At 47.0% G+C, this 25,782-nt stretch overlaps 1 protein-coding gene across 2 annotated transcripts in view; it reads right to left on the minus strand.

Annotated features, from left to right (window-relative positions):
- NAV2 (neuron navigator 2) overlaps positions 1–25,782 on the minus strand; it is a 396,632-nt gene that overhangs the window by 137,689 nt on the left and 233,161 nt on the right. For both annotated transcript variants that reach the window (XM_060159528.1, XM_060159527.1), the window contains 2 exons: positions 20,278–20,386; positions 17,403–17,792 (listed from right to left, as the gene is read on the minus strand). In XM_060159528.1, the coding sequence (XP_060015511.1) occupies positions 17,403–17,792; positions 20,278–20,386 (499 nt within the window). The remainder of the gene's footprint in view (positions 1–17,402; positions 17,793–20,277; positions 20,387–25,782) is intronic.

The following is a 25,782-nucleotide window of genomic DNA, read 5'->3' on the forward strand; positions in this document are numbered from 1 at the left end:
CATAGTGAGAGTGGGCTTATTCAATATTGTAACATTTTACACTTTAAAAAATCCAGCAATCCCATTCCTGGGCATATCTCCAGAGAAAACTCTAATTTGAAAAGATACATGCACCCCACTGTTCATAACAGCCCTATTTACAACAGCCAAGACATGGAAATAACCTGAATGTCCATCAACAGATGAATGGATAAAGAAGACGTGGTACATATATACAATAGAATAGTACTCAGTCATAAAAAAGAACGAAATAATGCCATTTGCAGTGACATGGATGGACCTAGAGACTATCATAGTAAGTGAAATAAGCCATACAGAGAAGGACAAATGTTATATGATGATATTGCTTATATATAGAATCTAAAAAAAAAATACAAATGAACTTATTTACAAAACAGAAATAGACCCACAGATATAGGAAGCAAATTTACAGTTACCAAAAGGGAAGGGGGGGATAAATTAGGTGTTTGGGATTTACACTACTGTATACAGAATAGATATATTCAGTTATATATATAACCGAATCACTGTGCTGTATACCTGAAACTAACACAACATTGTAAATCAACTATCTTTCAATTTTTAAAAATCTATCGTTTTCACTATACAACCTAACAAGTGTAACTTTCAGTAACATCTCGGCAGGTGTGCAGCCCGAGCTCACAGTGACTCTCAACAGCTACTCTGACATCTGCCAGACCAGAACCTGCAGCGAGGGAAAGAAGCGGGTCTGATTTTTGTGCTTATTTGAAGGGGGCATGGGTGAGAACATTTCTCGAAGGGACAGCTTTGGTGTCCTGCTACCACCCACAGGCTGGCATGACCTGTGGAAAGCAGTCTTGTCAAAGAGACCTTCTCCTGAACACGACGCCCAACTCTGCTCCATCCTTATCAGGACCTCAGTCATTCCTATGGGAACTGGACTCCCTGAATCTTACACTTTTACAGGTCCTCTCTCTCAGCTTCTCACCTCATACAGGAATCCCTTCTACAACATGTGGACACAGGTTTCCAGATTCTGCTTGATTACTCTCAGGAACAGGAGGCTTATGTCCTTAAAAATGAGCCCAGCCCACTTTGACTAGGTCTGATTTTTAGCATGTTTTTCATTACACTGATTAACAGTAACCTTGGTGTTTAGGAAATTAAAAGTGAAAGTCTAACTGCCACCCACAATTTGAGTTTGGTCCTCTGGAACCTACTGCTTTTCTCAGTACTGTCCACGCCAAGCAGATCTAGTTTCTACAGATATTTCTATTACATTTTGAACCCTTTTTCCTTCCTCGTCACACTTCCCTAAACAAACCTTTGCCTAATTCTGAACCTCTTCAAACCTGGCACCAAGAACAAAACAGACATTGTCTAACCAGCAGATACTCTTTCACCTCCCACATTATTATCCTACTCATCAGCTGAAGGTTAGGATTTATAGAGCTCTCTAAAACCAAGAAACATCTTTGGGTCTCAGAACCTAAAACCCAGCAGGTGGCTGCACCCCTTAGTAGCTGGATGACCTTGGACAAGTGGCGTCTTTTATCCCCAGTTTCCACATCTATAAAATGGGGATAGTAACAGTGTTATAAGCCTCCTAGGATTTCCCTAAGAATTCAATGATTCAATACTTGAAAAGTGCCTGCCACGTTAAAAGTACTCCACAATCACTGGCTGCCGTTATTACCAGCAACAGCAGTATCATCAGCGGCAGTGGTACCACTGTTATAATTACCCTCTTTCCCTCTCCCTTCATTCCAAACATGTCACTAAACCCATACAGCAGGTATGGTAGAAGATGTTAGAAATGCAGGCGTAAAAAGACACAATCCCTCTGCTCAAGGATATCCTAGTCTAGGGGATAGACAGTTATACAAACAGACAAAGCAAAAGGAACTGAGATGAGCCATCTGGGAGGTTTTACCACGTGTTTGGGACACAGAGGAAGGTGATGTCTGCTGGCATTGCCAGGGAAGGCCTCCCAGCTTCAGCAGATTCTTAAAGGACTGTGGCAGGTGGATGGGAATGGAGGGGGGAGGGATTTATGGACAGAGCAGCCACGTGCAAAAGGCACAGAGGTCTAAGAGTGTGGTATGTACATCAAGGAAAATGTCAGTGGTCCAGAGTGGCGGGACCAGGGTGCGTGGGGGAGGGCCGGGCAGTGAGGGGATGGTGGAGATGACAAGAAACGAGGCTGGGCAAGCAGGTCACTCATTAGCTCCCCAAAGAAAAGCAGGGCCTCTTCTGTGCCATGCACTGTGGGGTACAGGAGATTCGTGGTCAGTAAGGAAGACGAGCTGTGTCTCCATGAAACTTACACTCCAATGTGGGACCACGGAGGGCCTTGTGTGTCATCATGCTGGACAATGCAGGGGGTAGGATGTGGCGGACTGTAACTTTCCGAAGATGACTCAGCAACGTCTCCATCCCACGTGGTCTTCTTCAAGGTGACCTTCCCACTGAGAGGTGGGATCTATGCTCCCTCTTTGAATCTGCTTTGGCCGATGTGGCCCAGTGAAAGTGACACTCTGGGACTTCCAAGGTAGATGAGAAAAGGAAAACTTTGCTTTGCTCACTGTATCCCTTGTCCTTGGGGGCTCTGAGACCTCCATGTTGTGAGGAAGCCAAGCCATCCTCACATCCTAACCTTCAAGTCATCCCAATCCAAGTGTTACGACGTGTGCGTGAACAAGCTGTGGAGTGACGTGTACTCTTGCTATCAAACCAGCTCCAGCCCTGGGGGCCTCCCTGCTGAGGCTCCAGACTCGGTAGAGCAGAGACAAGCCATCTCCGCTGTACCTTGTCCCGACTCCTGAGGCAGAGACCTGGGGGCAACACCAAATGCTGGTTTCAAGCAGCCAGATGTTCAAGTCTTTTGTTATTACAGCCACGGAAACTCAAACACAGAGTTTACCCAGCAGGCAAGGTGGAGCCCCTGAGAAATTATAAGCAAGTGATAATGTAATCAGATTTATACTCCAGAAAGAGTTTTCTCACCCAAGTATAGGATAGATTTGTTGGATGGACGAGATCAGAGGCAAAGGAAGCAAGGAGGGGACGAATGCAAATCATCTGAACAGTAACACTAGAGGGAACCATGGCAGGAGAAAGTGAAGAGACGGAATCCATCAACCTTGGTGACTGGCCTTCCAGGAACAAGGGGACAGAAGAGGCTGAGATTCTGTCTGGGCTGTGGATGAGAAATGGATGTGGAAATACAGGAGAAGAAATAGATTTGAAGAGGAGAAGAGGAGTTAGATTTTTCACATGTTTACACAACTTACAGGGTTTTCAGTAAAAACCCAACACAGTGGTTGCACTTCTGCTTTGCAGTCAGGTATCTGCATTTGAGGCCCGGCTCCCTAACTCACCAGGCTCTGCGACCCTGGGCAAGATACTGATGCCCTCCAAGCCCCCGTATCCTTGTCAGGAGAATGAGCAGATGACCACACAGATTACGGCAAGGCTGACAGGAAATGAGGTATATTAAGTGCTGCACACAGTGCCAGGCATTTAATATTGCTCAGTAAACAATAACAGGTAGTTGTTATTACCACCATGATCCTTATTATTAACTGTTATGCATACTTGGTCAGAGGCTGGTGGGTTCTTTGTATGCAGGAGGCCTGGCTGCAGGGCATTGAATGGAAACTGTTCCCAGGAAACCTTGCACACACCTCTGGAGCATGGTTTATTCAAGCGTAAAGTCTGTGTCCGTGTCTAAAATAGCTACGCCAGCCTGCAAAGGCGGAAGGGAAACCAGTCTGTTAGCTGTCCTCAATTTCTGTCTCCCTCCCTCTCTCCCAACTTAACGGGTGAGTGGTTTTAATTAACAACTCCCCCAGCATAAGGCAAAAGTCACTCGCTTAATAAAGCTCTAACTTGCCGTGCATGGTTCTGGGGTCTCCAGGTGGCGCTGAGCTTGTAATTGTGTGTTTTGTTTGGGTTCGCAGTGGGTGGGAGGCGACACGACTAGAATTTCCTTGGAGAAATTCAGTATCACATCAACAAAGGCTGGAAACAGCCGGTGATGGAAATCTCCACTTTCATGAGATTTTACAACAAGAAGCTAGGCTGCGGTGAGGTGCTTCAAGAAATCACCTTGCAAGGGGGACTCCAGCTCTGAACCTTCCTGACTCTGACCATCTCATTGATTTTTGTTTCCAAGACACACAGAACCAGTTTTGCCTCGGCTCACTTTCTGCGCACCAGCACGTGGAGAATGTTGATGCAAGTGTTTCTAAAGCTACAGCCAAGACCTGTGATATTTAATGGAAATGAAACATGAAATAATGCTTTTGAGGCAAATAAAAGTATCTGCTTTTGCCCCCTCCCCAGCCAGCCTCCTTGGTCCTCGCACAAGCATTGGCCAAGTATTTCTCCAAGTTCCTATGCAACTCAGCCCTCCAAGCCTTACCCTTCGAACACTGCCCTCCATCTCTCTTTATAGTCCTAATGCTCCCTAATATGGCATAGGGGAGACCCAGGGTTTCCAATATCCACAGATGCCCACTCCTCCCTTTTGGTCGTGCCTTCCATATAATCAGAGCTACAGGGAGAAGCCATACTACAGAGTTCTTGGAGCACAGGCTCGGATTCCAGCCCAGTTTAACACTTGGTTCCAGCTGTTACTGTAATAGGGAAGAACAAATCAGACTCCATATTGGATCTGTTTCTTTTACTTGGTGTTCTACTGTTTTTGCTACAAGTTAAGAATGTTGCCAATTGCCTGAAGTATACAGGGTAGTTCTCAAGGCTCTGACCTTTAAAGGTATAACACTTTTCCATTCATATAGAGATAAAAAGTTGCAGGACAGAGCATAACATTTGTCTTATTGGAGGTTTACAGGAACATCATGACCTGACCTACATGGGCAGCTGCAAGAACAAAGGATTCTGACACCAAGAAGTTTGCAAGGACCAACCACACTCCCTCCCTTTTAGTATAAACGAAGCCTGAATTCTAATTTGGGTGTGATGGTTCTTTGGGACACTAGTCCGCCATCTTTTCCATCTGCTGGCTTTGCAAACAGAGTCACTATTCTTGCCCCAACAACTCGTCTCTCAATTTATTGGCCTGTCATGTCATGAGCAGTACAAGCCTGGACTCGGTAACATTACCACCTGTGTGACCCATTCAAGTAACTTAACCTCTCTGAGCTTGGTCTCCTCAATCATAAAAAAGGACGAAAAACAGCCTTTATCTCAAAGAACTGATGTAAACAGTAAGTGAGACAATGCATGTCACAAGCTCAACAGAGTGCCCAGCACATGACAGAGACCCCAAGGCAACTTAGCTGTTGTGAATTACAGCACCGCTACTGCAGGACAGGCAAAAAGACACGTGCTAGCAGGCACTGTTGGTCGACTTCTCTGTGGTCTTTTCCCATCTCAGCAGAGCCAAGACCACATTTATTCTGTCCCATGTTTCTAAAAAGTTGAGCTGACTTCACCCTTTAAACTTCACTGCTCAAGTATGTGAAATTTCTCATTTCAAAACAGATGACCGGGTGATTACAAGCACAAAGCTCTGGGAACTGGGACATGGACTCCAACGACGCAGCAGAGAGAACCACAGACCCCCATCTCCCTCTTGTCCCAAGATCAAGAGGTGAATGTGGGCTTGATTTATAGCTGGAAGATCCTGGAGACAGTCATGGGCCTCTCCTTAGACTCTGACTCTTATTTCACTTTGGGGGTCTCAAAAATCATCAGCACTCCAGAGGTATCATGCCAGGGTATCTGTTTAACTCTGTAGTTATTTCAAGATTAAGAGGAAAGGTTAAAACCTCCATTTCTCAGGAGATTTCTTATTAGGACCTGGGGATTCTGGAAGGGATGTGATGATTTTCCAAGGCATGCACAGAATCATGATTTGTTGTCATATCAGGGGGGGTTGCACTAGCCTTGAGCCCTCACAGATGTTTCTACAAGCTGTGTTGTTCTTTGTCTCTAGACCACAGGTAAGCTGCCTCCTGGCCCAGATGACTCATTTCTACTGATCATACAACAAGGTCTGCTGGCAGACTAATGGTTAATTTTATGTGTCAACTTGGCTAGGCTGTGAGACCTAGACACTTGGGCAAACATTAGCCTAGATACTGCTGTGAAGGTACTTTTTAGAGGCGATTGACATTTAAATCAGTAAACTTTGAGTAAAGCAGATTACTCTCCAGAATATGGGTGGGCCGCATCGAATCAGTTGAAGGCCGAAAGAGAAAAAAGACAGATGTTCCCAGGGAAGAGGAAATTCTGCCTCCAGGCTGTGTTTGGACTTGAGATGCAACATCCTATCTTTCTCTGGAGAACCCTAATACACAGATGGACTCTGACCCAGTTAGCAGATATCTAGTTATTGTGCTCAAGAATAAGAAACAGCATTACATCATCATAATAGTGTTCTAAGTAGGATAAAAGAGTAGGAAGGCAAATAGATGCATAATTCCAAAAAGCCCAAAAGGAACAACCATTCTATATGTGCCAAACACTTTAGAAACACTATCTCCTTTCTTTCTCACTAAACACCTAAGAGGCAGGCTACCACTGAACAGGTGGGAAACACGCTCAGAAAAGGAAGCAAATTTGCCAAGGTCCACAGCTGGCCAGCAAGGAATATGAAGTCAGGTCTTCTGACCACGAGTCTAAAGTTTCCTCCATCACACGACGGCTCCAGAGCAGCATAATGAGAGGATCATGAGTTGCCAACAAAACTTAAATTTCTTATCCTGATCTGAGTACAGGCACATATGGTCTATTATTATTATTATTTTTTTTTGAGTCTTTCAACATGGGCTTACTGTCTCAGGGCCAGAATACTCCCAACCTCATCCAAATGTTTCTTTTCATCTTCACCTCAACTCGAACTTGGTATCCTCCAACCTTGCTATCATAAATCTGTTGAGCCACTCTGTAGCTGCTGGCCCTTGAAAAAGAGCTGGAAAGGGTGTTGTCAGTGATCTATATGCTTAAGATAAAGATAAATATGACTGGGTTTTCTAGATGAGAGCTATTCAAAGGCTTAACAGGAAAAGAGAGGACCTTCAGGTCTACCTGTGACATAGTTCTCTCCATTCAAGGGACATTTGCAAAGCACTCAGTAGTGAAAAAGGAGCCCGCAGACTCTATGAGAGAGGGTGTCCAGAGAGAAGCAGAAAATACCCAGCTAGAGCAAAGCAACAAAGGCACCACGATCACACTGAAATTCCTGCACACAAAGGGAAAGACACAGCAGAATAGCAGCCATCTTTTTTCTCTCCTCCATGGGCTTAAAAAACAATGAAGTAAACGATTACCCTCTTGGGTCTTCATTTTTCTTATCAGTAAAATGAAAATATCCTATAAAGTTTAAGGGCTATGTAAGGTACCTGGCACACAGAAGGTGTGTGATACACGTTAGCCCCTATTCTCTGTCATCCATCGAGAGCTACAGAGTTGGAATATGTCTTTCCTGGATATGTAAGCACCCTTTGGTAAACGTGAGCTCACGGTCCCTCCTAATGAGGACCTATAAGGATCAAAAGTGAGATCCCCAAAAAAGGGGTACCAAATGGTCAGCCTGAGAACAAGTCTTGTCAGTCAGATACCCCAGAGCACAGCCTGGGATGGAGAAGACACTTGTTAAATATTTGTTGATTTTCGGTCATTAAAATGCAGAGTCTCTCTGCAGCGTGGATTAATGGACCTAAGGCAGAATTTCCCTTGGTTGAACACCTGGGGCTGATCTGAGGAACGCCAAGCCGGCTGTGTGTTCTGTTGATGACGGCTACCAGTGAAGAGCCCTGTGAAGGGCAGGAAGTCTGTTCCAACAAGACAGCAGATGGTCCAGATGGTGCGAAGCAGAGGAAGGACAGCCTTGCTAAACGTGATTCATTGCGGCAGGTTTCTCTACCCCAGCGCAGTGGATGCAGGCTGCAGCGTTTAGGGGGATTCTTATTTCCCACATGAATGTCAGTTACAGCCTCATTTCAAACCCCACTCACGATAAGGTGATGTCTCACTAGGGTTTGGGAACGAGCAAGGGTAGAAGGGAGTGACATATAGTGAGTACTTTTACCCGGCACCAGGCTGTGAACTAGGCATTACATGTACATCATATCCCATTTAATCCCGGCAGCAGCATTATTATTATGAGGAGGGTTTGGAAGGGTCCAGCAGCACTGTGCACATGTCACCTCATTCAATCAGTCACTGCAACTCCAGGCTTTATTATTCTCATTTGCAGATGAGGGAAGCCTGCTTCCTAGAAGAAGAAAGTGAGAACAGAAAAGGCTCCCTCAGGGGTCTGTGTTATGGTCAGACCAACACCCCCAGCCCACATTTTGCCTCTCAATGGGAACGTTTATCACCACCTGCCTTGCGTTAGAATTAGGTGCTGAGCACAGGGCAGCCTCCCTACTAGGCCCGGTGCTTCTCCAGGGCAAGAATCGGGAGGCTGTGGGAATGGGGTTTTCCTAAAGCCCTGGGGATTACACTCCAGAGGCTGCCACGTACTCTGCTGGGACAGCCAGCCAGCCCTGGTCCGGGGGTGGCCCGGAGGCCTGAGACAATCTAAGGGCAGGGGGCGGTGCCAAGAGGGTGCTGAGGACAGACGTCAACTGTTCCCAGCCAGTATCGGCACAGGCCAGAGCCTGGGAGTTGGCCTTGACTCTCCGGTGGCCCCATGCCCCTTGTCCAACGGGCCTCAGGTCAGGCGGAGTTTAATGTAAGGAGTCTCTCTAACTCCGTGTGCCCGTTCCCAGGGCCTCGGCTTTACCCGGAGCTGTGTCACCACTCCCTGGACTCTGAGAGCTTCTGACCTGAGCTCCCCAGCTCCCGTCTTGAATCTCCATCCAACCCAGCCCAGGCACCATTTTTATAAAACTATATGCCTCACACCCGCATGTCTTCATGCCCTTGCTCTTGACCTAGGCCTCTTGTTTATCCTCCAAGGCCCAGCTCACAGGTCCTGAAGATGCTGTAGCTGCTGCTGGTGGCGGATACTGTGGTAGTGCTGAGTGCTCTGTCCACGCAGCCAGGCTCTGGGCCAAGTTCACAGGCGTGAGCTCACGGAAACCACACAGCAGCTCTGAGATGGGCACAGGGAACGTGCTCCAGGACACACAGCCCAGAGCGGGGCAGCCAGATTGGACTTCCCATGCCCCCACCTCACAGTAGGCCCTTTATCTCCCCCTCATCGTCCCCACAGAAGGCACTGCTTTCAACCGTCTCTGGAACTCCCTGCTCTTACACTGACCTATTACCTCCCCATTCTGCGAGCGTCCTCGTGCTGTCAGGACCTCGGGCTCTTGGGGCTTGTTAATTTCCTTTGGTCTTACTGTCTTTAGCACAGTCTCCAGTACACAACAAACTCAGTAAACAAATTTTTTTTTTTTTTTTTGCGGTACGCGGGCCTCTCACTGCTGTGGCCTCTCCCATTGCGGAGCACAGGCTCCGGACGCGCAGGCTCGGCGGCCATGGCTCACGGGCCCAGCCGCTCCGCGGCATGTGGGATCCTCCCGGACCGGGGCACAAACCCGCGTCCCCTGCATCGGCAGGCGGACTCTCAACCACTGCGCCACCAGGGAAGCCCAGTAAACACTTTTTAAATGGAATTTTACTGCCTTTTGCCTGGAGCCTCCCGAGAAGGCAGGCCAAAGGAAGGGTTTCCAGTCTCCCACTCCAGGACAGCCTGTGTGTTGGAGGATGTCACTGAGGATGGGCGAGCAGGCAGTGAGCATCCCCTTCAGGGGCCACTTCAGAAGGGCCTGAGGTATGGTCTTCTTCTCCCAAAGCACTCACTTTAGCTCCCTTCTCCCCTTCTTTCCCTGAAGATGCTGTGGGTGGGGTGGAGTTGGAAGAGATTCAAATCTCGAAGCAAGCTCGGAAAACTCCCAAGAAGTCAGGGCCTAAGCCCCGTTCCTGAGAAGACAAGACGCCCCCTTTTTTTCTCTCTTCCCCACAAATTACTAAGCCAACATTTGCTATTACGAGTAACGGTCTGGGCTGCCCATGTCAAAGCTGGACCACAACTTCATTTCTCCAGGGGGCTGTTCTCCAGGAAACCTTTCCGGAATCCTGCTCTCTGCCTGCTCAGGCTAACTCACCAACAGTGAGTGGCGCGAGCAGGCTTGGGGAGGCTGGAGAATTTCTCTGCTTTCAGCATGCCGTTAGCTCAACTGTTCTTTCTCCTCTGATAAAACCGCCTGCCCAGCTGCCGATAAGGGCTGAGCGATTTCCCAAACTCAGTAAATCAAGGGAGCCTGCGATGCAGGGAAGATGGGAAGAAGACATGTACAAGTGATGCTGTCCCAGCCACTGGGGACAACTGATATTGGTAACCAGAGCCATCAATCAGGCGGACCGCCCGTGTCAGATGACATCACAGCCGTGTAGGGGGAAGCCAGCACTTGTTCAGCGACACTTGGGGAAATGAATCCTGCCCCCTGCCCGACCCCCTGTGCTCACTCACTCCACGCAGAGAGCTGCTGAGGGAAACGGAGGTCATGGGGTTGGCCTGCGATATTTAACACCAAGGAAAATATGAGACAGGGTGAACTATTTCTAGTGTCTGTGAATTCATACCCCGCTAAGACATGTATGAATCACCAGGAGAAGCGAGGAAACACCAAGGGAAGCAGAGAGGAATGGAAAGGCTGATAAACTGGGACCTGGTCCAGCCCCACCACAAAACTACTGGGTTACCCTGGACCTGTGGCTTCATGCTGGAGCACCACTGTATTTTTGAAAGTGTGTGTGTGTGTGTGTGTGTGTGTGTGTGTGTGTGTGTGTAAGAGGAACGCAGTGCATTAGGGGCAAGTGGTTTGCCCAAGACCCTAAAGATCTGCCTGCCTAGAGAGCTGAGTCTCTACCTTTCCATGATAGTTCCACCTTCCAAACATCCCTGAGACCCGCCCAGTGGCCGATGGGAAACCGGGAATTCCCAAGCCTTCCAAGAGCCTCACAAGCCAAGAACATTTCAGGGGGATCAACCTGGAGAAACAAGCGCCCATCTTTTTCAAATCCCAGAGGTGCCTGCCACACCCGGCTGCACCCTGCCATGACTCTGTGCCTTTCAGGACAGCCTTGCCTAAAATCATTTATCTTGGCTGCATTTTGGCCAAAAGGAGTATTTTGGCTTCCTCTCCTATCAGTTTGCCAGGAACAACAGCCTGTCAAGGTTATTTCAGGTCTGGCCTGGAAAGACCATGAGAAACATTCACCAGATAAGAAAGAGCCTTTCGTGCTATCGCTACTGCCTTGTGGACTCCCGGTGCTGCCTGCTGTGTTCTGCACTGACTTGAGAAATGCTTCCCTCATTTGTCCCATGGTGGTCACTGGAGGAAAGAAGAGAGAAACAGGGCACCTCTGCCTCCACCCACCACTCCCGTGGTGTGTGGCCCTGGTCCTCTGTCTCTTTTACATGCACTGTCAATGTCCAGCTCACTGGGCTAGAGGGAGTCACAGGTCTGGAATAATTGGTGTACAGGACAGGGCCGAGGAAAGGAAGATCACATAGGCGGGGCATCAAGCTCAAGGGGCCTCAATTTGAGGCACATCTTCATTCAGAGGCATGTGACTGGTCTTGCTTCGCTGAAAGTCAGCTGCAGCATTCAGTCAACGAATATGTATTGGCCACTTACTACGGAACAGGCACTGTGCTAGCCATGAAGATAGGGGAGCATCTAAGACAGACTGGACTTTGACCTTTAAGAGCTGGTAACAGGTATGGGCTCTCTCCCCTCATAAAGAATGCACTGAAACAATCTAAAAAAACATTGTGTATGGACGCTTTGTTTGCTTTTATACACACATATATATTTGTAGTGACTCCGATGCAGTGCTATCGGTGCTATTACAAATACATCAAGTACCATGAGAGGCCAGAAGAAAGAATCACCACCTCTGTTTGGATAGGATCAGGGAAGGCTTACTCAAGGAGGTGAGCTGGCAGGCAATGATGGGAAAGGCAACACAGGGTGCTGTACATGCAAATGATACACGGAAGCCTGAAACACTCTGTTATGGTTAAATGTTTGTGCTTCTCTCACACCTGCCAATTCCCATGGTGAACCCCCAGCCACCGATGTGATGGTATTAGGAGGTGGGGCCTCTGGGAGGTAACTGGGTTTGATGAGTCACAGGGTGGGGCCCCATAATGGGATTAGTGCCCTTAGAAGAAGAGGAAGACACTCCAGACCTGCTTCTCTCTGCATTGGGAGGACACAGCAAGCCAGCAAGGGGGCTCTCACCAGAACCCAACCATGCTGGTACCTTGATCATGGACTTTCTGCCTCCAAAACCATGAGAAGTAAATGTCTGTTGTTTAAGCCACGCAGTCTACGGTATTTTGTTATAGCAGCCTGAGCTAAGACATGCCATGACATATTTATGGAGCTACAAGTAATTCAGCAGGGATGGGTTCCTCAACTTCTGAGGGATGAAGTTTCCCAGCAGGCACATGTGGTATCTGTTGAGTAATCCCTGACACCTAACAGGGAAGAATTTAGCCATCAAAAAGCCAACTCTGAAGACCAGCTTGCTCACAACCCCACGTTCTCTCTTGCACTAGACTTCTGGTCAGGCCACGTTTGAAAGATGATCCAACTGCTACAATCTCCATTCTCTCAGCCTTGAATAACACCAGCCCTGAGTCTTAAACCAATATAAGACTTTGACTCTTTGAGTCAAAAGCAATCAAAACCACAGCATCACACCCTATATTTGCCACTAGATGGAGCTATGCATCACACCAAAAAAAAAAAGACCAGAGGCTAAATTGATTTTCTCCAAGTGTTCTGTAAATAGAATCACTGACTTTCACAGCTGGTGGTAGCAAGTTATACAAGCCCAGGGTCCCGTGACGGTTGGCATGAAGGATAGACCATTCAAAAAATATTTATTAAATTCCTACTTGTGCTAGTCTCAGTTTAGACAAATAATGGGCACTATCTGCCTTCTGGGAGCTCCATGTTTGGTGGAGGAAAGGCGCGCGCGCACACACACACACACACACACGCACACGCACACGCACACGCACACATTGTGCATGATGTTTCTTGTGCATCCCAGACTCTGCCGGGTGTTTTTCAAGTTCTATCTCTAATTCCCAAATGTTAAAAACTTGCTCCAGTTCATTTGGCAGAGCCAAGATTAAATCTCAAATCTGCTTGCCTGTTAAGACCATATTCTTTCCTCAATACCGTCCAGCTCCCTCGCAAACACTTCCCACGCAAAGCGAAAGGCTCACACATAAAGTTGGGTGTGAACCAAGACCACCAGAAACTCATCAGACAGAGTTAACTGACTGGGGGTGTCCAGGAAGGCATCACAGAGGAGGTGTTTTTTTTGTTTGCTTGTTTGGGTTTTTTTTTTTTTTTTTAATCAGTCAGATAAGCTTGAGGGGAAAGAAATTCCAGGGAGAAAGAGGCAGGTCCTGTGGCACAAAGCTTTGCAAATGCAGGAAACAGCCTTTGGTAGCAAATGGCATGTAGCCTAGGGCACTGGGGAGCTGGGGTGTGTGAGGAGGGATGTGGACAGGGTGGAGGCGGGAGGGCAGCTGAGGGAAAGACCATAAGCAGCCTCCCTTGTTCAGTTAAGAAGTTGAGATCTATTCCCACAGGCAATGGGAAGCCAAAGGCTCTCGGAGAAACTTCTAATGTTAAATTTGAACGGTCATTTTTTTTTTTTCCAGGAAGGGAGGTATATTCATACTTTGGAACATTATACAACTCACTCACTCCTTTGAAAAGAAAAAAAAAAAATCTTTCCGAACATATGGACACTAAGTCTGTCCCTTTAATTTCACTCTATGCCATATGGCACCCTGAATTTTTAGATGAGTAGATGGACTGGCTTCACAGATCAAAACTTGGTAAGACATCTTCGTCTGTTTCTTTTTTTTTTTTTTTTTTTGTGGTACGCGAGCCTCTCACCGTTGTGGCCTCTCCCGTTGCGGAGCACAGGCTCCGGACGCGCAGGCTCAGCGGCCATGGCTCACGGGCCCAGCCGCTCCGCGGCATGTGGGATCTTCCCGGATCGGGGCACGAACCCGTATCCCCTGCATCGGCAGGTGGATTCGCAACCACTGCGCCACCAGGGAAGCCCCATCTGTTTCTTTAATTCCTTTTCCACTAACCACAGCCGAAGCCCAATTTATCAATCTAATAAAATGAAGTGGTGAGGTCAGACGATTTCTTGCACAGTACGTAGACACGCCTGGCACATACTAAGTGCGATAGAAGGGTTTAATAAGTACACACACACAGACCAAAGGCGTGTGCCATTAGTTCCCTAGCTAAACTCCAAGGAAATCAAGTAACTTCAGCCCTACCTCAGGGAGAACTGAATGATACACACAGGTGCACGTGCAATCATCTAAAGGAGACAATGAGCGGGAGACATCAAAAAACAGCTGTTCTACCAAGCTGAGGCCCCCTGTCATTTCGAAAACAAAGGCCATACGTTTACAGAAACTAGAATTTACTTCCACTTCAGTCTTGCTAACTAAACTTGCTGTAAGCTTTTACAAGAACTTTCCTCAAAGAGCCTCAATACTGATTTATATATTACTCATACATCGAGGCTGTTTCCACTAAGCCAAACAAACATCTGGAAGAAAACCGTAATCATTTCATTGTTTCCAAGCGCCGGGACCTTTGAGGTTGATAAGACATCTAAACCCTGTCTGAAAACTGTGTGTCTTTATCAGATACTTGCCATTAATTAGATACAACCTCAAAGAGAAATCTAATTGTAGAAGGTTAAAAACCAAATTAACTGTAGTGCTTTGAGGCTTTGGGAAGTTAAATGACGTGCTTAATGTTACAGAGTTTGCGAGTGGCAGAACGGGATTCAAGCTTGTCTGGTATCTGTCTGTTTTCTTTCCACTACACCAACTGCCTCAGCAATATGACTTATTGGGCAGATTCTGAAGTACAGACTAAATGACCAGTCATTCAATATCTACAACCTTGTCATGTTTATAAAAGGAAAAAGAATTGAGTACAAAGGATATTAAACGGCGTGCCCTGAACTCTGCACATACAGGCAAACCTATAACTTGGCCTCAAAGCAGAAATCCGCGTGTTATTTCCAGTGTGGAGTCATGCTTAACTAGCACTCTAGAATGTCACAACTAGAAGGAGTGCTCAATGCCATCTGGGCTGCCTCTCCTCATTGTGCAGGTAAATTTCTACATTAAAAGGAATTGGTGGGGCTGGGGTGGGGGGAGTTGGAAACAGACCAGAGTTCTCCAATTTCAGTAATTGGGTGTTTGCTTACATTTCCTATCTACACTTGCTCTAAGCACTATCTCGCTTGCTAAAAATGTAAGCTTCCCAAAGCAGAGAGTGAAATGTAAACATCTGTGCCTTTTAGCAGGGGTAAAGGCTTTGGTTTGAATAGCTGAAGAAACTAGGAATGTCTCACTGTAACATCACTAAGGTTCAGTTTACGGTGTTTCAATGTCTCCACCTTGTGGAAACTGTCAGTAGTACATAAAAATAAATACATCTTCATTTATTAAAAGACTGACCTGACAAGAGAATAAACTTTCTTAAAAAATATGAAAATCTCAAAATAATCCCGAAGTATTTTGGTAGTATATCACAGTGGGAAGTGGTAATGATGACCTTGAGGCCATGCTGAATACCAACGGTCTTCTGAAGAATAATAAAAGATTAAATTACATGTCATTTTAGTAACAGGTATATGTTACTGTTTTCATGTTCATGTAAAACTAGAGACACAAAATGATGCTCTAAGTTAACTGGATCATTTGATTTCTCAGGCCATTAACTTTCCCAGCCGTTTGGATAATAGCAGAAACGTGTTACTTGGTAAGGGTTTGGTGGCTCCCGTCTTTGAAGATTTCACTATGGGATGGTTCTAAAAGTAACAGGCAAAAAGCCAAAGCAGCTCTATGTCTAAGCTTCTAATTAAATGAAAGAACACTTCTAGTAAGACAGGTAGAACTAAGCAAAACAATTTTAAAATAAACTCAAGTAGCTGTGCTATTTCAACACAGCAATACAATGCTGGGCAAGATGGGGCAGTTCGGTGGTTAAGGAACTAGCCCTGGGCTCTGCTTCCTAACTACTTGGGCAAGTTATTTAACCTTCCTGAGCCTCAGTTTACTCCTCCAGAAGATGGGGATTATGATATCACCTATCTCAAAGGACTGCTGTGAGGACAGAAGAAGATAACATATATAGAGAGCACCTAGCACAGTGCTTGGCACATAGTAGGATAATGAGCTACTGTTAAAATTATGAAAACATTGACTCACCCATGGGGTTCTTGATCATTACATTCAGGAAAATGAGTGGCATGATCATCAGGCCTAATTTTTTTATCTGTAATTTTATCTTATTAGAATGTTAGACGGGGTGGGGGGGAAGGTCCTGGAGGGCTTCTGGGCAAGCCGGGTTCACAGATGAAGAACTCACAGAAAGTGGAGCAAACGGATGCTCGTTCAGCTTCCACAGTGATCTGGAAGTGTGGCAAAAACAAGAAGCCAAGCCTTGGGCCACACATGGTCACGGCCCGGCTCAGACATCATCTCATCACTCGCCTCAACTTCACATGTTACAGGGAGGTTGGGTCTGCTCCTTCATCCATCGAGCCGCGTGCTCACCAATTCAGCAACGTTTATAAGCTCCTACATGTATAAGGCACTGAGGATTCAGTGGGGAGCAAGCCAGGCAAGTCCCTGCACGATGGAGCTTGTTGGTGTAAGCAGGAACGGGCGGGGAAACGATAAAATATAAACCCATCCTCAGGATAATTTCAAACAGCGATAAGCTTCCAAATGAGCATAAGACACGGTGACGGAAACTAGGCCTGGGGCAGGTCACATAAAGGACTTCAAGTTGAAGGGTCAAGGAGGGCCCCTCCAAAGAGATGCCAGCCGAGCGGCCAGAAGGAACCAGGGGAATAGATCTGGGCAATAGAACCGAGGCAGAGAAACAGTGCAAAGGCCCTGAGGCAGGTAAGAGCTTGATGAGACTGAGGGAAAGAATTACCAGCTGCAGCAGCAGAAGCAAGGGGGAGTACAGGACAATGAGTTCTAAGAGGCAGGTAAGGGCCAGATCCTGTAGGCCAGGTAGGCCAGGCTCAGGAGTCTGGATTCGATCCTAAGCATAAGGTTTGGTTTAAAGGACTGACACAATATGGTTTGTTGTCGTGTCACTCTGGCTGCCGGTGGAGCCTGGCTGGAATTGCCCAGCGAGTTACTGCCAAGCCCGGACTGCGGCGCAAGCCCTGCGTCTCTTGGCCCAAAAGGCTCCCCTCCAGGGCACACAGCCTTCAAAATGAACAGGACGTGAGGAAGGCAGTTTGCTCTCCCCCAGAGAACTTCAATAAGTCCCGCAGAAGAGAAGGCAGGGGCCACGCCTCCCCTGCTCCGTGAAAAGAGAGGCGGCCCAGGTACTCACCCGCTCGTGATGTCGTCCGCCCGCACGTTCTTGCTCAGAACGTCCCCGTCGCTCATGTAGCCGGGGGCGTCCATGCTGATGCTCTCCAAGTCCATCTCATCTCCTGCCTTGTCCGAGACGTCCCCGTGGCAGACGCTGCTGCCTCTGGAGGCCAGCTGCCTCCGCAGGGGGGCAGAGTACATGTAGCGGCCCGACTCCGTGTTGATGAAGCGGCTGGCGTTGGCTCGGGGCGGGTACCCGTTGCCCATCGAGGGGGCGTCTCCCGCCTGCAGCCGAGGGCTGGACTGGCCGAGCCTCCAGGACAGGGGAGTGGGCCTGCCCGTCAAGCTGAGGATACTGCGCCCGCTGATCTCCGTGGTGACATTGGTGTCAAACGTGGTTTCCAATGTGCTAAAAACGTAAAACCGGCTTTGGGTTAGACCCCAATATGCCTAGTAGTCTTTGCAGTTCACATTCTCTTTCTTTTTTTTTTTTTTTTTTTAGAATTATGAAATACTTCCCATATACAAAAGAGGATCAAAAAATAAGGTACTGGGCTTCCCTGGTGGCGCATTGGTTAAGAATCCATCTGCCGGGCTTCCCTGGTGGCGCAGTGGTTGAGAGTCCGCCTGCCGATGCAGGGGACACGGGTTCGTGCCCCAGTCCGGGAAGATCCCACATGCCGCGGAGCGGCTGGGCCTGTGAGCCATGGCCGCTGAGCCTGCGCGTCCGGAGCCTGTGCTCCGCAACGGGAGAGGCCACAACAGTGAGAGGCCCGCGTACCGCAAAAAAAAAAAAAAAAAGAAAAAAAGAATCCATCTGCCAATGCAGGGGACATGGGTTCAAGCCCTGGTCCAGGAAGATCCCACATGCCGCGGAGCAACTAAGCCCGTGAGCCACAACTACTGAGCCTGCGCTCTAGAGCCCGTGACCCACAACTCCTGAAGCCCCCGCGCTTAGAGCCCGTGCTCTGCAACAAGAGAAGCCACCGCAATGAGAAGCCCATGCACCACAACAGAGAGTAGCCTCTGCTCACTGCAACTAGAGGAGGCCCGCGCACGCAACACAGACCCAATGCAGCCAAAAATAAAATAAATTAGTTAAAAAAAAAATAAGGTACCAACATACCACCCAGTGTAGCTCTGTTAAAAATGAAGATGAAGCTGCACATCTACGTGACATTCTGAGAAGCCCAGCACAGATTTTTCCCCTAAAACATGGTACAAGATACCCCCTAACAATTACTTTAAATAAACAATCTTAACTTCTGGAATCTTCTTTCCAACCCAGGAAAGGAAGTAGAAAACTCTGGACTGATAACAATGGGGCATAAAGGTAGCTGTGTGCCTATTCACCCTAGGATGCTGCATCTCAGCTCACTTTTAAAGGCAGGATGTCCCCATCCACTCCCAAGGTCCTAAGATCCCACTTTCACATCCTCAGCTCTCTCCAGACTGTGCAGGTGGGGAGGGCTCTGATTTTCCAACTCTGTAATATCTATCCCCCCCCCGCCCCCGCGACACACACGCACTTCTGCTTCTCCCACCTTTTGTCCAAAATGACAAACTTTGGGGGCAAAAGGCCAGAAAAGAGTGGTAGATGCCTGGGCTTGAGACCCATGAAACTAGCTGAGTCTGAAACTGCCAGGGGATGGAGCTCGTCCCTGGCCCTCCAAAGACTCTTTTGCAGTCAGTCCACTGTCTTTCCAGCCCTGCAGGTCTCGCCACACCATCAAGATGCAGAGACACGCTGGGGTCTCTTTACTAAGCAGAGACAGCGAGTCTTTCCTGCAGAAGAAAGCATGGAAGATTTCCCTCCTGCCATGATCACCGTCCTAGCCCAAGCCAAGAAATCCACGAAACTGCTGTAACCTACATTTAATCAGTTTCAATGATGACGGTGAAAGAGGGATGTTTCTTAGCTAATCAAGAGTCGCAGGGTCCAGCACCTGGTTCCACGCCATCACCAGCCACCCCCAGTGGACGTGTCTCTGGAGAATCAATTTGGTGCCTCATCTGTTTTTGTTTCCCTCTGATCCTGGAAGCGGCCTGCCTGACTTTCCTTATACTGGGAACTCCTAAGGTTCGGGCCCTGGTCTTCTTTAAGAACCCACAGTGCTTAACCCCAATCTGCCGCAGCTGCTGGCTGTGGTGGAGCCCAGCAGTCTCCTTGCTGTATTCATTTATCAAAGAGACTGAAATTGGAGAAGCAGGGGAGACCCCCCAGACCCGGGAGCTCACAGGGGTAACCGGGACTTTACCTCGATCATCAAGGCCAAACACAAACCATAAAAGTTGGTTCTGCCCAAATCACGAAGGATGTCCCAGGGCTGCATCCTCTTCCCCTTCTTGCTCAACAATGAAAAGAAACTGATAAATGTTTCCAGTGTAATCCTAGAGTTCATCTAACGAAATCATGGTTTAAACATGATCCTACGTTTTTATAAATATTTCTGTACGTGTTTTATACACGTGCATGACTAACAACGTTACAGAGCGCTTGGGGATCAGAAGACCGGGTAGGAATTCGAGTTATTCACTTTATCACACAGGTCAAACACAGTTCACCTGCTCGTTTCAACAGTATAATATCATATCATTTTGGAAAATGCAAGCAAAGGGAAATTTAAATGCAGCTGGTCTGCAACATCCTCTGTGGAATGGATTTAGCAACCGTCTGCTTTGGGGAGGAATCTGTCTCCACGGATTTTTGCTCTTGACACTTCCGCATGCCGTATGGCATTCTCGGTGAATTCCAGCACGTTTGGCGATCAAGGTTATTTATTCCGTTATTAACCAAATCACTTGGCTAGTGGTGGGAACACACCGTGGCAGGAGCAGCCATGTGAAAACCAAGTTACTAGCTGGTTCAGGAAAGTGATTCACGCTCTAGATACCTGTGTGTAACCTGAGTTCCCCGTAAACTGGACATGGTCTCCTCCAAATTCTGCCGCAGATCAGCGATGTTCTTCACCGTCCGCAGGCGCCGAGCCTCGGGATCTTCCCCTGGAGAGACAAAGGTTAAAGCTATTTTAGTTCTCAGATAGATGGGGAGATTCTTGGGAACAGCAACTGTGCCTGTGACCAAAACCACGTTTCCTGCTCAGGGCCTGGTTCACCACGGGTGCTCGAAAAGGATTTGAGAATGAATGCGTGAATGAATAAATGCACAGGTGCCCAAAGGAAGGTGTTAAATCTAAAGAAAGAGAGAGGTCTTTCTTCTCCCTGCAGGTCCCTCCAGCACAGGTGAAGTCTAGCCGCGGGAAAAGCAAGTGCCGAGTCTGAGACAAACACGTTTTCACACTGTCTCCAATAAAGCCACGAACACATCAGGTCTGACCCCTGCCCAGGAAGGACCTTTGGTTTTCTCACCCATGGGTGATAGGTGCTGCTGTCTATTGGCCCGACATTACAGATGGTTAATTTGTAGTGGCTAAAAGATCTGCACTTATTAATCATGAATATTCCTCCAGAGAGAGGTTTGCCTTTTTCTTTGTTCGATTTGTTATGTCATCTCGAATGCTGGCTCCTTTAACCCCCTGGCTGAGTGGTCACGGGATAGGTGCTGACCCTCTCTCTCCATCCTTCAGATTCCGCGGTCCTAGACGAAGACAGCGACAGCATTGACCTCAAAGGACTGTTGTAGGGACTAAAGGGAGATCCCTGAGCGCAGCACCCACCAAAAGCACTCAACTCACGCCAGCTGGTGCTGCAGAGCGGGGATCGTTCGAGAAGATTCAGGCTTCTCTCTGGGGGATAAGGGACTTCTATTCCCTGGGCAACATTTCCCACCAAATACCTGGCCCGGAGAGGTCAAGTTGGCACAAATATCCCAGGAGAAACAGGCTACACACAAGCTAGAAGCCACGTCCCCTCTCAGGGAAGCCTCGCGTTGGGTTGTCTGGCTATTTTGTTTAGTTTGGGCTGCTTATAGGGGGAGAGGAAAAGCCAAATAACTAAAATAGTGATTAAAGGAATCACGTATCATTCCCTCAGAGTAATTTCAGGAGGGCTGAGAAGACCACAACCAAGGGTCTTTAAAAGCTGATGACTATTTCAAGTGCTCAGCAATATTTCTAAAGAAATCTCTATATAGAACACAGTACACATGGGCAGCAGCAAGTGGGATATAGGGCAGACACCAAGCAGAACTTCCAGCAACTGTCATTAATAGTGCAACAGGCATTTCTTATAGACATTTCTATAAGAAATGTCATAGAATTAACTTTCCTTCTGAGACAGATGATCTTAGATAATTCCCAGCATGGTGGTGCCTGGAGGGTGGGGAATGGATTAAAGGATTGATTATATGGAGATAATCTGCTATGGCAAACTCTCTACCCTTGAAAATGCCAGTGTTTTCAATTTTCTTCCCACTTCTAACCAAGAGAAATTTGGAAGGCATTTTTGTCTTATCTAAAAAGTGGTCAAACCTGCATTTCCCATCCAATTCTTTGAAATACATATATATATATATATGTATGTGTTTTTAAACAAAAGCAGTGATGAATATCTATTTTACCTTCCTCTAATGGCCGTGGAGGAATGTAACTGCATCTATCTCCTGGGCCATCAATTAAATATCTTTTACTGCCAGTTTGACCACATTTTATCTGTGTAAAGGCTGCCGAAAAGGTACTGATCCTTTGGATAGCTCCAGGCCCTGCAGGGAACATTTATTATGAAGCTAAGTCTAGGCACCAGTTTTCAAGTTACCTTCATTAATTAACTTAATCACACACAACAGTATAAAAACCATATTTACAGGCATACCTTGTTTTATCGTGCTTCGCTTTTTGTGCTTCGCGGGCATTGAAGGTTTGTGGCAACCCTGTGTCAAGCAAGCCCTATCAGTGCCATTTTTCCAACAGCATTTGCTCACTTTGTGTCTCTGTGTCACATTTTGGTAATTCTCCCAAAATTTCAAACCCTCCACCAGCAAAAAAATTATGACTCACTGAAGGCTCAGATGATGGTTAGCCTTTTTTAGCAATGAAGTATTTTTCAATTAAGGTATGCATATTGTTTTCTTTTCTCTTTTTAATTAATTTATTTGTGGCTGAGTTGGGTCTTCGTTGCTGCACACGGGCTTTCTCTAGTTGCGGCGAGCGGGGGCTACTCTTGGTTGCCGTGCGTGGGCGTCTCAGTGCAGTGGCTTCTCTTGCTGTGGAGCACAGGCTCTAGAAGCGTGGACTTCAGTAGTTGTGGCACGTGGGTTCAGTAGTTGTGGCTCACGGGCTCTAGAGCGCAGGCTCAGTAGTTGTGGCGCACGGGCTTAGTTGCTCCACGGCATGCGGGATCTTCCCGGACCAGGGCTCGAACCCGTGTCCCCTGCATTGGCAGGCGGATTCTTAACCACTGCGCCACCAGGGAAGTCCTGTACATTGTTTTCTTTAGACATAATGCTACTGCACACTTAACAGGCTACAGTGTAGTGTAAACAGAGCTTTTATATGCACTGGGAAGCCAGAAACTCTGTGTGTCTTGCATTACTGCAATATTTGCTTTACTGCAGTGGTCTGGAACCAAACCTGCAATATCTCCAAGGTATGCCTGTATTTATCCATGTCTCTATGAATGACACATTTGCCTGTTAACTCTCCTTTAGAAATTCAAAGATCTTTGATGTGGAGTGGTATCTCACCTTTATTTTTGATAACCCCACACAAATCTATAGATGCTCAAGAAATATTTATCGTCCACAAGATGTTTGGTCAACGGAGGACTGAAGAAAAAGGATAGCTTTTGCATTCCAACAGGTAAAGGTCTGAATCACGGCACTGCCACTTACTAGCCACTTGACCTCAGGAAAGTCACTTATTCTCTCTAAATGTCATTTGTCAAATGGGGATAAAACCCCTTCCCCCTCAAGGTTAGGAGGATCAGATGAGATGATATGCCTGGCATAAAATGAGGGCTCGCTGAATCTGAGTGTCCTGTGTCCCTCTGAGGGGTCCCACTAGGAAACATCTGCTCCTCTCGGAGCACTACATACACAGATTCCAAGAGCAACGTAGAAACACAAACCAGTAATCCACCTGCCTTGCTCAGGTGATCACGTTCTGAACTGCCAATTCTACCTGCTTGGAAGATGGCCCTAATGTAAGATCTCCCTACCAACCCATAGCCTGAACAAAATAAACACACAGCCGTGCCCTGGTGGAAATGGCTGGGCCCTTAAAGCCCGTATACAGAGAAATTAAAAACTGAATGAACTATTCCATGTCTACCTGTGACTCCCCTGCATCTACCAAGGGCAGTCCTCCCTCAAGCCACTGGCCATGATGGACAGAACACCATATTCTGACCAAACAGAGCAGAGGTGAGGATGTCAGGGTGTTACATGAGGAACATGGATGGAACCGGGGATTTTTACTTGGAAGAGGGAGGCTAAGGGACACGCTGCTATATGGAAAAGAATGGAAATTATATCCGTGAGGCTGGATTATATCCAGTGATTTAGAAAGGTAAGGATAAAAGACTCTATTACTACTTAACGCCAATAAAATACGGAAGGGCTGCCTCATGAAGGAATAGACTTTCCATCACAAGAAGTATTCCAGCAGAGACTGAAAGACAATTCATCAATGAACGATCGAAGGGATTCACGGACTGGATAATAAGCGGACGTTGCTCCTTCTAACGTTACAATCTGAGATGCAGGACTCACGTGTAACGCTATGTACATGACAGAGCACCATGGGAAAATCCACCTACTTGCATAAGTAAGGGGAGGCACTTAGCAATTGATCAAATAGTCTCATAAGTGGCCATATTCCTAAATACACCCGTTTGTTGTCATTTCAAGGGATCGGCCGTACATAAGCTGAATTCGACCTCATACGTACAAGCTACTATGCAGCGTCTCCATAAAATTATTAACTTACAGCCGCCTGTGTTACAGCCGCCCCTGTGAGTCCCACTACTTGAATGGAAAGACAAGTCACCCTAATTCAGATATTTTCCTTAGCAACTGACATCTTCTGACTTTACACCAAAGGGGGCTTGATCAGGCATGACTGGCTGCACGGTTCTGGTCCCCAAACCGACAGCATCTCAGGCTTTCTGAGCTCTCACTTGGTTTACTGTCCTGATGCACAGGAGACATGGGGAGAAAAAGATAAAGGAGTGAAAAGATCACAGGCTGCCATCTGTCCCTGTGAAATTTAACTGTTATGCGGAATGTTTTCCGGCTGCCGCTTTTGCTTTTCAGATGTGAATTTCACTGAGCCCCAATGTCTGCCACGACGCCACACTCCTCCACGAGTCACACATCTGATCGGTGCCGGCCTCTGAACCACCGGCCCGGCTCTTTTGATGCGTGCACATACGAACACAATCTGGAATGTGTGTGGAGACCTGAGTAGTAATTAAACTCCACACCCTTCTCCTGAGAGCTGGCCCTTTTCCTGCACTATCCATGTCCTCATAGGCAGGGGAGCTAAAACCTGGGAGAGAAGGAAACATAAAATCAATCCCAAACCACTAACTGGGGCCCTAAACCACTGTAAGATGGGTCATTTACAAATGGCCTAAAACCTCTCTGCCCCATCACAGTGCCCAGGCAGCAGAACCAGAAGAGAAGAGAGAAATCACTCAGATCCTCTGAAATTAATACTCAGAGCTAATGGGCAAACGGGTATAAGAGTTGATCATGTGGGCTGCAGACCAACTCCACAGCTGTAATGTGGCTATTAATATGGTGGGGTCATGGATAATTAGTCTAATAAATGGATTTTAAACATGGATTCAATTTTTAACCCAACTCTGGAAGTGGTAAGATATGCAAAGAATAGCTCAGCCACCACTAAATAATGTGGTTTACCACTCCCTTCCCTGGTTAGAAGTTGCTGGAACCTAGGGCACAGAGCTGGGAACGGGGGACAAGGGACAGAGAAGGTGGTAGCTAGGAATACACTGCAGTAGGAATTCTGATGCTACCTTTTTTTCTTTAAATTAAGAATGTGACAGTATAACACTAATAAATAATTGTGGAATTAACTATATGACAATTGCAGATTTTATGTTTTTATGTGATATAATATCCCTTTAATCATCCTTGTCTGGGTTATATTTAAATAAAATTTAGATTTGTTTTTGGTAAAAGAAGCATGCTGAAATCTTCTTTCCAACTGTTCCGAGGGTGCTCAGAACAATTTTCAATCAGTGCTTCTTAAAGGAAATTTGAAAAAGTCAATACATTTTAGAGTTCCAAGTCTTTTTGTAAGGCAACTCTATCTGAAGAGTGAACAAGGAGATTCAAAGTGAAGTATCCGAGCAGTCCAGAGCCCCTACATGACTGAAGAGGAGCAAACCTTAAAACAGAACAGGGCTTCCCTGGTGGCACAGTGGTTGAGAGTCCGCCTGCCGATGCAGGGGACACGGGTTCGTGCCCCGGTCCG

The sequence above is a fragment of the Lagenorhynchus albirostris genome, chromosome 9 (assembly GCF_949774975.1).
Source record: "Lagenorhynchus albirostris chromosome 9, mLagAlb1.1, whole genome shotgun sequence".
Taxonomy (NCBI): Eukaryota; Metazoa; Chordata; class Mammalia; order Artiodactyla; family Delphinidae; genus Lagenorhynchus; species Lagenorhynchus albirostris.